The 13,436-nt window shown below is 35.0% G+C and overlaps 1 protein-coding gene and 2 pseudogenes across 5 annotated transcripts in view; 1 reads left to right on the top strand and 2 right to left on the bottom strand.

The window, feature by feature from the left end:
* CFDP1 (craniofacial development protein 1) overlaps nucleotides 1-13,436 on the bottom strand; it is a 99,564-nt gene that overhangs the window by 49,309 nt on the left and 36,819 nt on the right. Inside the window, exon 7 of one of the 5 annotated variants that reach the window (XM_025044566.1) lies at nucleotides 4,819-5,064. The exons of the other annotated variants lie outside the window; for them this stretch is intronic. Within the exon in view, the coding sequence (XP_024900334.1) occupies nucleotides 5,040-5,064 (25 nt within the window). The 3' untranslated portion in view covers nucleotides 4,819-5,039. Of the gene's footprint in view, nucleotides 1-4,818; nucleotides 5,065-13,436 lie in introns of those variants that run through there. 5 annotated transcript variants of the gene reach the window in all.
* Nucleotides 4,459-4,575, top strand: LOC112477339 (annotated as a pseudogene).
* On the bottom strand, nucleotides 7,897-8,015 carry LOC112477349 (annotated as a pseudogene).

Genomic DNA, 13,436 nt, shown 5'->3' with positions numbered 1-13,436 from the left:
TCTCAAAACAGAATGTTAAGTCAGATATTACAAAAAGTTAGAAAGGGATAATGATCTGAAAAGCTCCGAGAATGAAAAAACGTTTACAATACACAATAGAACCGCCAAGGCACCTGCTCCCTCCATGAATGTACTGTAGAAAATAACTGCACACATGGATATGTTCTCTACTTCTAAGGCTCTTTCTGATTTTCCCATGTTTGTTTCCTCTTTGGTTCCCCTGGTTTCCTTGTATTTGTTTTCAGAACCTTTGTTTGCTCTCTTCCTTCTCCTATTCTGCAGTGTGCAGCTAGGGAATGGGCTGGAATTGAGGCCTAAGAAAAATAAGCAAAAGAGCCTGTCTTGACCAATAATTCCCATATCTACAGGAAGTTATTTGTATAAGATGAAAAAACTCAGAAAGGCCCAAGTATTCAATGAAGTTATTCTTTCCCAGAAGAGGCGCTTTGGCTGCCATCAAACATTTGCTAGTTCCTACAGCGTGTGAGCTACACAAATTAGGTGGCGACAGATGGGACAGCTCTGCGTCACTACTATCTTTTCCTGTTTCCACTTGTCTGCTACACAGGATTCAAGGCAAAAATGTTTTGCATACCAGAAAACAAGTCTCCAAAGAGACCAACGGTTTTGCCTATAATCTATGGTGCAGCATCCTACTTTGGGTAGAGAGGTAGGGCCAGGCTGTAGCTCTAGGAACGCTGATACCAACGAGTGTGCTGAAAAGACCAGTAAAGTGGAAAATAACATAGAGCATAAAGCTCTTTTGAAGAGTCAATCTCTTGTCTCCCCTTCCAGGCAAGGCAATCCTATGTTTTGGATTTTCCCGGACAGTCCCAACTTTTAAATTTTACTCAATGTATAACTACATTTGACTTTAGCTCAAAAAAAAAAAAACAAACCTATGGCACAATAATGAAGCCAATCTCAATCTACAACACAAGCTGTGAGCTGAAGTACTTTCCAGAAGAGTACTCTCTGCTTTCATTCCTACTTACACAAGCAAACCTAAGTTGAAGTTCTGTTTATAAGAGGGAAAACAATTACTTTACTATAAAACTGTAGTTAGTGTGGGCCCTCCTACTGACTATAAACCTTCTGCTCCATGGGGTTATTTTATATAAAACAGACGTTAATTCTTTTTTAAACAATGATATTACATGGAACCAGAGGCAAGGGCAGGAGGCCACTGAGTAGACCTCAATGACTGCACAAGAGCTCCAGCTGAGAGGTTCTGTTACTATGGCAGCGGCAGATCTTGTGGCAATGGAGCATCTTGTATCTGGTATAAGAAAACTGTTGCTCTGAAATTTAGCTGCTGAGACTACTGAAAGCAGCATCAGTAGGAAACAGACGAAATAGCCAATTTCATTCATGCACAAAGAAGTGTTTGGTGTAATGCCTTTTATGCTGGGGCTAGAGTCAGGTTTGGTAGTACAAAGCCAAATGAAGTCTTTTTTTAAGTTTACTTTATTTAGAGAACTACATAACAAATCAAAGAAGAAGACAGAAAAAGAAATCTTTATAGCAAAAAAAAAAAAAAAAAAGAAAAATATTTCATGTGTGAAAGTCTAATTAAGCACATTTTATGGCTCTGTTTTGCGACACTCACCTTCTAAACTGCTCATTAATACCACACTGTTCATCTAGTGCACAGTCTATGGGGAACTAGAGCAAAGCTAGGAAACTTATTACCCACAGAAATGGTGGCTGGGAGGGTTATCTGTCTTCTGGCAACTGTCCAGAACTGCTCCGCACTGACGGGTGGGAAATTGACATGAGTTCCCCATACTCACTCATTTAATAAATATTTCCTGACAAACTATTATGAACCAAGGACTAGATCGAGAATACTGAACAAACAGACTTGATTCATGCCTTCAGAAGGGAGTTAACAGTCTAGTGGGGAAGAAGAGAGGTGAAACAATAAAATATATGCGAAAATCCATGTAATTACAGATTACATGGTAAGTGCTATGAAATAAAAGAATAAGTAAGTGCTATGAAATAAAAGAATAAGGGGCTTGACAGATGACGACAGTGGGAACCAAATTTAGATTGGAGAGGTGTCTCCTAAAGCTCTTCTCCCCTCTAAGTATTTAAATAATTTTTAAAAGTCTATTACTTTAAGCATCTTTTTGCCATAAGAGCATTATTTAATAATTCAACTTTTATAATGATAATTAATGTACAAGCACAAAATTCAAAAGGTATTAGAAAACAAGCCTCCCCCTCTACTCTCCCCTATCTTCCAGCTACCAAATTCCCCCTCCCCTGAGACAAATACTACTATTAGTTGTTTGAATATCCTTCCAGAGATATACTAAACCTGCAGTTCTCAAAGTGTGGTCCAGAGACCCCGAAATCTCTTCAGGCTGTCCAAAAGGTTACAACCATTTTCATGAAAATGCTAAGACGTTATTTGCCTTTTTTCTCGCATTCTCTCACAAGTGCACAGCAGTTTTCCAGAGGCTACGTGACAGGTGACAGCGTCATCACTCTGTTAAAGGAACTTGTGAAGCAGATATGAGAATCCAGCTATCTTTTGTTAAGATGTTAGAGATTTGTAAAAATGTAGAACAATGCCATCCTTCTCAGTACATTCTTCTTTTTTGAGGAAAATATACTTATTTTTCATAAAAATGCTATTTAGACTAACATGTAAGAAATTTATTACTATTTGAAAATAAATGTTTTAAATTTCTTAGTTTTAATTTCTAATATAGTAAATATCAATAGATATTAAAAGATCAATAATTTTTATGACTGTAAAGAAGTCCTAAGAGCAAATAGTTTGAGAACCACTAATCTAAGCATTTATAAATATGTTAATTGTTCATTTTTTTTTTTAGCATTTTATTTTATTATTAGTTTCAAGTATAACTGTTCATTTTTAACCCTACCAAACACAGTCATCTGTTGCGTTATTTTGGTGGATGTTTTAGATTATGTTTTAAGTAGATGAATAATAAGAAGGAACCCAAGTTACTTATTTCTGGCTACGATGTGTGTGGCTATGATGTGTTGTAGATTATTTGGCCATTAACACAACACAAATTTCACCATGGTGACTGGTTAGTTGTTTTTCCACATCATCGTAAACATTTGACATATTAATAGGTGGAGTTACTCTAAGTCTATAAAAAGGTTACAAATCAAAAAGTAATTATAACACATATGTTTATATACATTATATATCTGAAGTTGATATCTGAAATTGAATAACAAGGGTAAATACATACCTGTGGTGGGAGAGTAAAGAGAAAAGCTATCTATTTTTAAATGGAATAACATGGTAATGGTGGAGTAGCTTTTTCGAACTAACCCTCCCACAATCAGAAACAATATAAACTCTAAACAAAATCTGAAAAACAAGTATTGAAGGCACAAGACAGCAACCAAATGAGGTAGAAATTGGAGTAGAATCAACGCTTGGAAGAAGGCAAATGACAGCTGAGTTATAGGGCTTTGCCTGTGGGCACGCACCAGTCCCTGTGGCATGGAGTGTCTAGAACTTAAGCAGAAAACTGTATCTTCATGGCTTGAGGAGACACAGCACTGAGCTTGGCTGTAGAAGCAGCTGAAAAGTGAGGGGGACAATCCCAACTCAATAAGAAGATACACGAGTCATTGCCTTTTTCAAACATAGGCTAAAAATAATTTAAAAACATTTCATCGAATATCTGTTCATATCGCTAGTAAACATATGAAAAGATACTCAACATCATGAGTTATTAAATACAATGGGTTACCACTACGCACTCACTAGATTAAAAAGACTGACAATACCAAGCATTGGTGAAGAAGTGGAGAAATGGGAACCCTCTTACATTGCTGGTAGGAATGTAAAATGGTACAGCCACTTTGGAAAACAATTTGGCAATTTCTAAAATTTCCAAACATAAACATAAACTTACCATACCACCCTGCAATTTCACTTTTAGGTATCAAACCAAGAGAAATAAAAGCATATGTCTATACAGACTTGCACACAAATGTTCACAGCAGCATTATTCATAATAACCCAAAAGTGAAAATAATCCAAACGCCTATCAACTGGTGAACAGACAAAAAAAAAAAAAAAGAAAGAAAGAAAGAAAAAAAGCTGATATCCATATAAGAACATTATTCAGCAATAAAAAAGAATGAACTACCGATAATATACTACACCATGGATGAAACTCAAAAACATACTAAGTAAAAGAAGACAGACATTAAGAAACTATATTAAATACATTAAAAGTCTGATTCTATTTATATGAAATTTCCCGAAAAGGCAAATCTACAGAGACAGCACAGATCAGTGGTTGTCTGGGGCTTAAGGTGGGAGCACGAATCATCTACAAAGGGGCAGAAGGAAAGTCAGTGATGTAAACGTTCTAAAACTGAATCATACATGATGAAGGTTACAATTCTAAAATATTTACTAAAAACCATTAAAACTGTATACTTAACAATGGGTTCTACGGCCATGCCACCCTGAACATGCCCGTCTCGTCTGATCTTGGAAGCTAAGCAGGGTCGGGCCTGGTTAGTATTTGGATGGAGACCACCTAGGAAGACCAGGTGCTGTAGGTGTAAAAAAAAGAAAAAAGAAACAAAACCAATGGGTGGATTTTATGGTACAATTAAAAAACGTTAAAAAAAAATGCTAGAGGATGGGGGTAGGATGGGGTAAGGTAAAAGAGACTTCTGAGATTCATCAGTCAAATGTAATATATAGATGGACCTTGTCTACAGCCTGATTCAAGCAAACTAGCTGTTAAAAAAAAAGTTTTTATGATACAATTAAGGAAATACAAACACTCAATGAATACTTGATGGTATCAAGAAATTACTTTTATTTTTCAGGTATAATAATGGTAATTGCCTTTAGAAGTATCTGCAAGAAATCTAAGCAAAGCAGGTCTCCAGCCAAGAGCCCTGACTCGGGCTGTCCAGCCTCTCTCTTTGTGCTGACTTTTTATTTTTTCCTGAGATGATCTGTCCTTTCCTTGATTTCTGTATCTTCAGCTGTGGTGTCATATTTGTTTTATTTGTTTTTAAATTAAATCTCTGGTTGAGCCCCTGTGGTGAACATATTAAATACATTTTGGGTTTGAAAAAAATTCAAAGTAAAAGTAAAATGCAATATAATATTCCAATACTTGTGCAGTCATGTCTTTCTTTACAAAGACCAAGAAACTTATAAGGCCAATAGGTTAATGTATCAAATTCAAGGTTTGGTTAAAATAGGCAGATCAGACAGAAATAAAGTATAATATATATAAATATGAATTGCTCCAAAGTCAAAAGTAAATATAGTCCTTCCTTTGTACAGTTTTTAAAGGTAAAAAGATTGATTTCATTAGGCATTGAAATTTTTTTTTCATTTGAGGAATAATAATAATAAAAGTGCTTTAATGCACATATTGCTATGTAGAAATCTAGCTAAATGCAAGCTTCTGCTTTAACTATTCTATGCAATCAGATTCAAGGCTTTGCAGTGGGTCACCTAATTACTCTGCAGTAGTCTAAACACAGACTACTGTTAGAGACATACGTCCTTACACTTGTTACCCCTGATGAAAATGGAAAAGCAATGAGTACAAATCTGTCCACCAGATATAAGGAGATTAAGAGGGGGAAAAACCAGTCTATTCACTACTGTTCAGAGTCTCAAAAACTGGTTTATGAACCAGATCAGTTTCCATTTAAAAAACAGAAAAAAAAAATCACACAAATTCACATAAAATACAGATCTCCAACATCTCTTGAAAACCTTAAGATCTGATAACATTTCCATGTGGCAACAACTGACCAGTAGATGTTGAAGTTTGGGATCCCTGTCATAGACTCCTATAAAGATAGACACGATATTCCCTGCCCTTGCATCGATCAAGTAAAATTATTTCAATTTTAATGACTGTGGTGATGGTTTTGTGTCAGAAGTTCCTTTAAATTTTAGTCTCTTTATAATGCTATATATTCTGCCACTTAAATAAAGTCCATCTTATGTTCTTTGCTGCTTCATATATTACATGCACCTTAATATAATATAAAGGTTGTATCAGATATTTCACTTATATTCCTTAGGATCCTTTAATTGGCAGTAAGTTCACAACAAACAGCCCATATATCTTGCTAAACAAAATTAAAGATCTATTTGCAGAAATCAACTCATTTGCAAAAGGACCTGCCCACAACAAAATTCAAGATGGGACCAGCCTTTGTTTATTCATTCATTAAATATGTCCAGTATGAGCATACAATGTGTCAAGTATAGAAAAAGGAAATTTTAAAATTGTAAAAACCAGCTGCTAAATGTTCCCATGGGCTTCACTTAGTGTTACACAGGATTTCTCAACCTGGGCATAATGATATTTTGAACCAAACAATTCTTTGTTGTGGAGGGGCTGTCCTGTGTACTACAGAATGTTTAGCAGCATCCCTAGCTCTTATCCACTGGATACCAGTAGCTCCCCTGTCCAGGTTATGACAAACCACAAATGTCTCCAGGCACTGCTGAATGCCCTTTGGGATAGGCTACAAATTAAAACGTTTTGAGTAATGTGAGTAGAAATATATACAACTTCATAATAAATGATCTCTGAGTGTATATATGTACATATATATGTAAAATGATCAAACATTGACTAACTAACAATACCCTAAGTAAATGAAACTGTTGACATTTAACAAAATAGTGATGTCAAAGCAAAGAAACTTAAACAAGATTTATATGAAACTCAAACGAATTTTTAAAAAACTAGTATCTCCATCTTTAAGTCCTATGGTTAAGCTTCCACTGGAGTTGAGTTCTTATTCTGCTAACTCAGGCTCTTTTCTAAATACAGGTTTCTAGATTCCTATACATAAAAACATTAATGTAGCCTCACATTCAGGGAATAACTTTCATTCGAGTTTTCTCTCTCAGATATTTTGTTGTACATTAGGATGAGCAGAGGAAAGAAAATTAAATGAAATTTCAGTCAGAGAGTAGTCTCCTCTAATTGAAAGGTTTCACTCAGTAGGAAGAAGATGAAAATATTCATTAAACCTACACAAGTTTTTAACTAGTTTTAAGTTTCATTTGTTAATCCTGCTTATTTTTCCTGATCATTTTATAATTTCCTGTCCAAATATTAACTAGTGAGGACCAACGTTGTTATTTAACAAGAGGAAAAAGGGAACAACAGCTAATTTTTATTGAGCTCTTCTTTGCCAGAAACTGTATTAACTATATTAACTTTATCTTATTTCATTCTCAAAACAGCTCTATGAAGTAGAAATTATGATCCCCATTTTATAGATGAAAGAGTCATGCAAAACTGGGTTTGAACCAGGTGGGACTGGCTAAGCCAAAAGCACATATAGTTATACTCTACCTACTTCCAAAGAAGGAGTCAGCAGTAATAATCATGACAGCATTTGCTTCTTTCTACAATTAAATAAGAGGTTCAAAATAATAGCTACAAGATGGGTATTACTCTGAAGAGTCTGACATAGACCTAAGACTCACCAAATGAACAGAAAAAATGAACACAATCTAGTGGTAATAAAATTCAGGTATATATGGTTTTCTATCTGTTCACAAATAACTCAACACTGGGTAGCAAGAACACACTCACAATTTCAAACTCCAGCCAGGCGTGCTGACTACTGGCCTTATGTCAACTTAACTGCCAAAGGATCCAGATCAGTGGAACTTTCCAGTTCTCTAAGGAAGCAATATAGAGTTGCCTATAAAATTGTTCCAGATTCCAATCAGAACCAGAAATTTTAAAAAACTCAGACTCTGAGCACCAAGTATCTTCTTCTTCTTCTTTTTTTTTTAGGTGAGGCAACCCTTGGTTGACCTCACAGATTGCAAGGACCTTGTCAGCTTACAATCCCTTATTTTTTATTTTTATTTTTTTACGCCTACAGTACCTGGTCTTTCTAGATGGTCTCCTATCCAAGTACTAACCAGGCCTGACCTGGCTTAGCTTCCGAGATCAGACAGAATCGGGCTTGTTCAGGGTGGCATGGCCGTAGACCCAAGCATCTTCTTCATAAAAGAAATCAACAGAAAATCTGAGAAGAGGTGCTTTAGTTGTGCCTCAATTCAGGGTTTAAGGTCTTGGAAGTCAGCTGACTTTGCAACTGCTTGCAAACTTCACTCAACTTTTCCTTCTAGGTTTTGTTTCATGGAAGAAAAATAAAACCATCACCTTTTTAAACGAAGTTATGCTAACTTTTCCTCCTGGCACTCTGTCGCACACATACTCCACACACACACACAAATAAATAACTTCAAATAAATGACTCTTTGAATCCTAAATAAACCAGAACACACGTGTCAGGGAGGGGAGAAATAAAAGCCTCAGTTAAAAAACGTTTTAGTTCCAAAGGTCTAAAGGCAAGCTGCTACCTGAAAAGGGAAATTAACTTTACTAACTATAACATAAAGAAAAAAGCTCATGACCTTGTTGTTTTAAAGGAATTCCCAGCACGGAATCAGATCAGACACAGACTTAATTCCCAGTTTAGGAACTGAAACAACTCTGGCCTGGAGATAAAACGGTGATGATTTGTTTGACCCACCTCTGAAGGAGCAGCTGCTCCCATCTGTCCACTTCCCTCCTTTAAAAGGCAAGTTCAAGGTCTGGACTTATCAGCTACATGTGCTAATCAGAAAAAAAAGCACATTTCCCAGGATACATTTATGGAAATAACATGATGTCCCACTTCAACACTCATGAATAGATATTATACTGACCAAAGTATATTTAAATAATCTCACCTCACTCATTCTTACTAATGCTTACAGATTTGTTCTCTTATGGGACTTTCTTCCCACAAAATGACTGGCTATATACTAAGTTTTATAAATATTAAGAAGATTACTTGGCTCTGAAAAAAGAAAAACAATTGGAAAAGAAGAGGAAAGTCTTTTGAAATAATTTTCACATGGTGGGCATTAGAATCTCCTAAGCTAAGACACAGAACACTGGGTTCTTTTTCTCTGTGACCCTCTATGCTGCCTACACAGTGTAATTGACTGTGAACAAGAAAGAGGCACAGTTTGAACTCCAGCAGGAGAAATATACTATATTTAAAGGTTCTGTACCCCTAGGACTGTTCTGATTACAGCTATGAAGCCATTTTGTCCTTTATAGGGGAAGCCCTATCCTAGTTCCAATAATCAATTCTATCCTATCCTAGTTCCAATAATCAATTCTATTTGAGAAGAAAACGCTCATGAGTTTTATCACCCTGCTAAATATGAAGCAGTCTCTACAAACACGTTGTTTATTAGAAAGCGAAATGGTAAATAACCTAAATGTCCTTATGGGGAAATGGTTTCATAAATTACAAAACACTCAAAACAGACACTATGAAGCTATTAACAAGAATAAATCCATATGTACTAACAAAAAATGTGTTAGTGTATATATTTTTGTATTTTTAAGCAACAAGGATAAATTTCAAGAAAATAAGCTTAGATGATTCCATTTACGTAAAAACACATTTTACATATGAAAAAAATCCCTACACAGATATATATACAAGATTACTAAATGCTTAAGGAAAGGTCTAGGGCAGAACTGTCCAACTGTAATATAAGGGGAGCCACATATATAATTTTACATTTTACGGTAACCATATTAAAGAATGCAAAGGTGAAATAAATTTTAATTATTTATTCTATTTAACTCAATATATTAAAAATGTTAGTTACCATTTCAACAATTAAACTGATTTAAAAATTGATAGTGTGTATTTTACACTTACAGTACAACTCAATTTGGACTAGCCATATTTCAATGTTCAACAGCCATATATGGCTAATGACTACTGTATGGATAGAGGGGGCCTAAAAAGAGAAACATCAAACTGTTATTTTGTCTAAACCTAAGACAAAACTTATTTTGTCTTATTTTTTAAACGATAGGTATTACTTTTATAATGCATTCAAAAAATCTAAAAGTGAATGTCTATATATAAAAAACAATTTAAAATAGATCAAAAATCTAAACATAAGAGCCAGAATCATAAAGTTCCCCCCAAAAAAGAGAGAAATCATTTCAACCTTAGGATAGGTAGAATTGTTAGGATTCAAACAACAGTAACAATAAAGGAAAAAAGATACATTTTATCAAAATTTAAAATTTAACATTTCTGCTCATCGAAACATACCATAAAAAAAAAATAGGCAAGACAGACTGGAAAAAATACTCAGTAACATTTACATCTGACAAAGTACCCACATCCAGGAGATGTAAAGTACTCCTACAAATCAGCAACAGACTGATGAACAACCCAATAAAAAATGAAACTGGAAGAGACACTTCACAAAAGAAGATATACAAATGACCAATAAGCACATGAAAAGATGTCATCGTTATTAGTCTTCAGAGAAATGTAAATTAAAACCACAAGAGATGCCACTTCCCACCCACTAAAATAAAAAAGATCGACGACACCAAATGTGGGCAAGGATATGGACCAAGTGGAATATTTGCATGCTGCTGCCAGGAATATAAAGTAGTATAATCATTTTGGACAACTGCTGGCAGTTTGTTATAACATTAAACAAACATCTACCCTATGACCTAGCAATCCTATTCCTAGGTATTTATTTACCCAAGAGAAATAAAATCATATGTCTTCAAAAAGATTTGGAAACAACCCAGTTGTCCATCAACAGGATGGATAAACTGATATATTCCCATACAATGGGAATAAAAAGCAATGAACCGGTGATAGATTGGCAACATGGATGAGTGTAAAAAACATTCTGAGTCAAAGAAGCTAAAGTAAAGGCACAAAAGAGTTACACGAGGTATAATCTGATTTACAGGAAGTTCTGGAATAGGCAAAACTAATCATCATAAAAATGAGTGGTTGCCTGGGGCACAGGGTGGAGGGGTAGGGGAAGAGAACCAATTAGAAAGGGGCATGAAGGAACTTTCTGGGGTGACGGACTTATACTATACCTTATTTTGGGTGGTGGCTACATGGATTTATACAACTGTCAAAACTCACTGAACTGAATACTTAAAGCACCTGTGATAACTAACCCACTTCCTCTCATGAAGGTCAAATGCTGTGGGGAATTAAAAAGCACTTAACAGATGCTGTTTAATATATTTTCTGAATAGATGAAGATTGAGGAAAAAAAAAAAGCTTGGAGGATGGAGAACTGTTACTTTAAATGGTCTCCCATCATTTTTGATGTGAGATCACAAGAATCTCTTTAACATATTTTCCTCTAGGTTTCTTATTGATAAATGAAATGCAGTAAAAGCCATAAGAAAATCCCCACAGCAACAAAAGAGGTAGTCACCCCAAACTGCATTAGCATAAACAGGATATTGTGCCAAGTGGCAAAATGTTGAGCTCACATCCCTGTAAAGTCTCCTACATGTAGTCTATCTACTCTACACAGTAACTTTGCTAGTAGTTGTCACTAGCCACAGCCTGAACACTTTAATAATGTCTCACCTCATATCAAAATCTCTCATGTACATTTTAACCCAGCACTTATGTTAAACAGGAGAAAACAACCAGAGTTATCTATAAGGAAACCCGAAGTTAAGCGCAGGAAAGGATGAGCGAATACCATGTGCTTCCTGATAGGAAATAAGGCTTCCAGGCACACATCAGAGTTTTTGCTCACTCTGACAAGGGTGTGCACTGCGAAATATACTGCTGTGGAAATGTCACTTCTGCAACAAGAGGACAAGTCGACTTGAAATAAAGGAAATAGCAGGGGTTGTGAAATAGGTCTTGTGGGATGAGTAAGGAACTTCCCACATGTCTATGCATGATTAAGCTGAAATAAATTGTCATTCCAATCATATAAGAGGCATTACAGTCTGTTTCCAGGGTCAGTTACTTGCTGAACTCAAGTTGTGGAAGCAAAAACAATCTGCCTTTAAGACTGATAAGAGGATACACATAACCAAAAGAATAAGAATGTAATATTCTTAGGTCAAAGTTTACCCAAGACTTTTTAAAAATGGTGATCATTAATAAAAGCTATTCATTTATTCACTCATTCAGCACATAGCTATAAATTATTTACCCTGTACGAGACCAGACATATAAAACAAAGATACAAGGTCTGTGCCCTCAAGTTAGGGTTTTCAGACATTAACTCCAGCTGATTTAGACAGAAAAAGAACTTTATTTAAAATATACTGGTAAAAAAAAAAAAAAAAAAAGAGAAGATATTGAGCTTTGCAAGTGTCTACAGAACATATACCAAGATCCAGGGTCATAAAACTAATGTCAAGAAGTTTAAAGGAGTTGAAATTATAAAAAGTGTATTCTCCAACAACAATGGAATCAAACTAAAAATCAATAACAGAAAACCTCCAAACCCTTGGAGACTAAACAATACATTTCTAAACACTGCATGGATCAAAGAGAAAGTATCAAGAGAAATAAGAAAAACATGCTAAACTGAATGAAAATGAGAATACAACATACAAAAATTAATGAGAGGTAGTTAAAGCAGTTCAGGAGGGAAATTTATAATACTAAATACAGACTTTATAAAGATGAAGAGTCTCAAATCAACAATCTAAGCTCCTACCTCAAGAACCTAGTAAAAGAATACTATATATGCAAAACAAGAAGAAAATAATAATGAGATGTCAGTTGAAAACAGAAATAGAGAAAAGTCAATGAAACAAAGAGCTAGTTCTTTGAAAAGATCAGTAAATAAACCTTTAGCAAGACTGACCCCCCCCAAAAAAAGAGTAGATAAATCACCAGTATCAGTAATGCAATGGGTTATAACTACAAACCCTACAAGCATCAAAAAGATAATAAGAGAATGCTACAAAGAACCCTATCCACATAAATATAACTTAGACAAAATGGGGCAATTCCACAAAAAATACAAACTACCACAACATGCCCTCTACAAAATAGAATTAATATCAATTTTACATAACCTCTTACAGAAAACAGAAGGGAACACTTTACAATTCATTTTATGAAGTTAGCACTGCATACCAAAACCAGACAAAGATAGTGAGAAACAAATAAAAATCCACCACCACCAACATCCTTCATAAATACAGATGCACTCCTTAACAAAATATTAGCAAATACAATTTAACAATATACAAAAAGAATTATACACCATGACCAAGTAGGGTTTATTCCAGAGATGAAGAGCTGGTTCAATATTTGAAAATTAATCAATGTATACCAGCATAAGGACACACATACAGATCAACAGAATAGCGCTGAGAATCCAGAAGTAAGTCTAGTTAAGAACAATTTATTTTTCACAAAGGTACCAAGACTATTCAATGAGGAAAGAATAGTTTTTTCAAAAATGGTGCTGGGATAACTGGGTATCTTACATGTAAAACAGGAAAGCTGGACTCCTACATCACACCATATACAAAAATTAACTCAAAACAACCAAAGACCGAAATGTAAGCACTAAAACTGTA

Source organism: Pteropus alecto, unplaced genomic scaffold (assembly GCF_000325575.1).
Source record: "Pteropus alecto unplaced genomic scaffold, ASM32557v1 scaffold123, whole genome shotgun sequence".
NCBI classification, from domain to species: Eukaryota; Metazoa; Chordata; class Mammalia; order Chiroptera; family Pteropodidae; genus Pteropus; species Pteropus alecto.
Note: the sequence above shows the minus strand (reverse complement) of the source record. Positions and strands in the feature narration are given on the sequence as shown.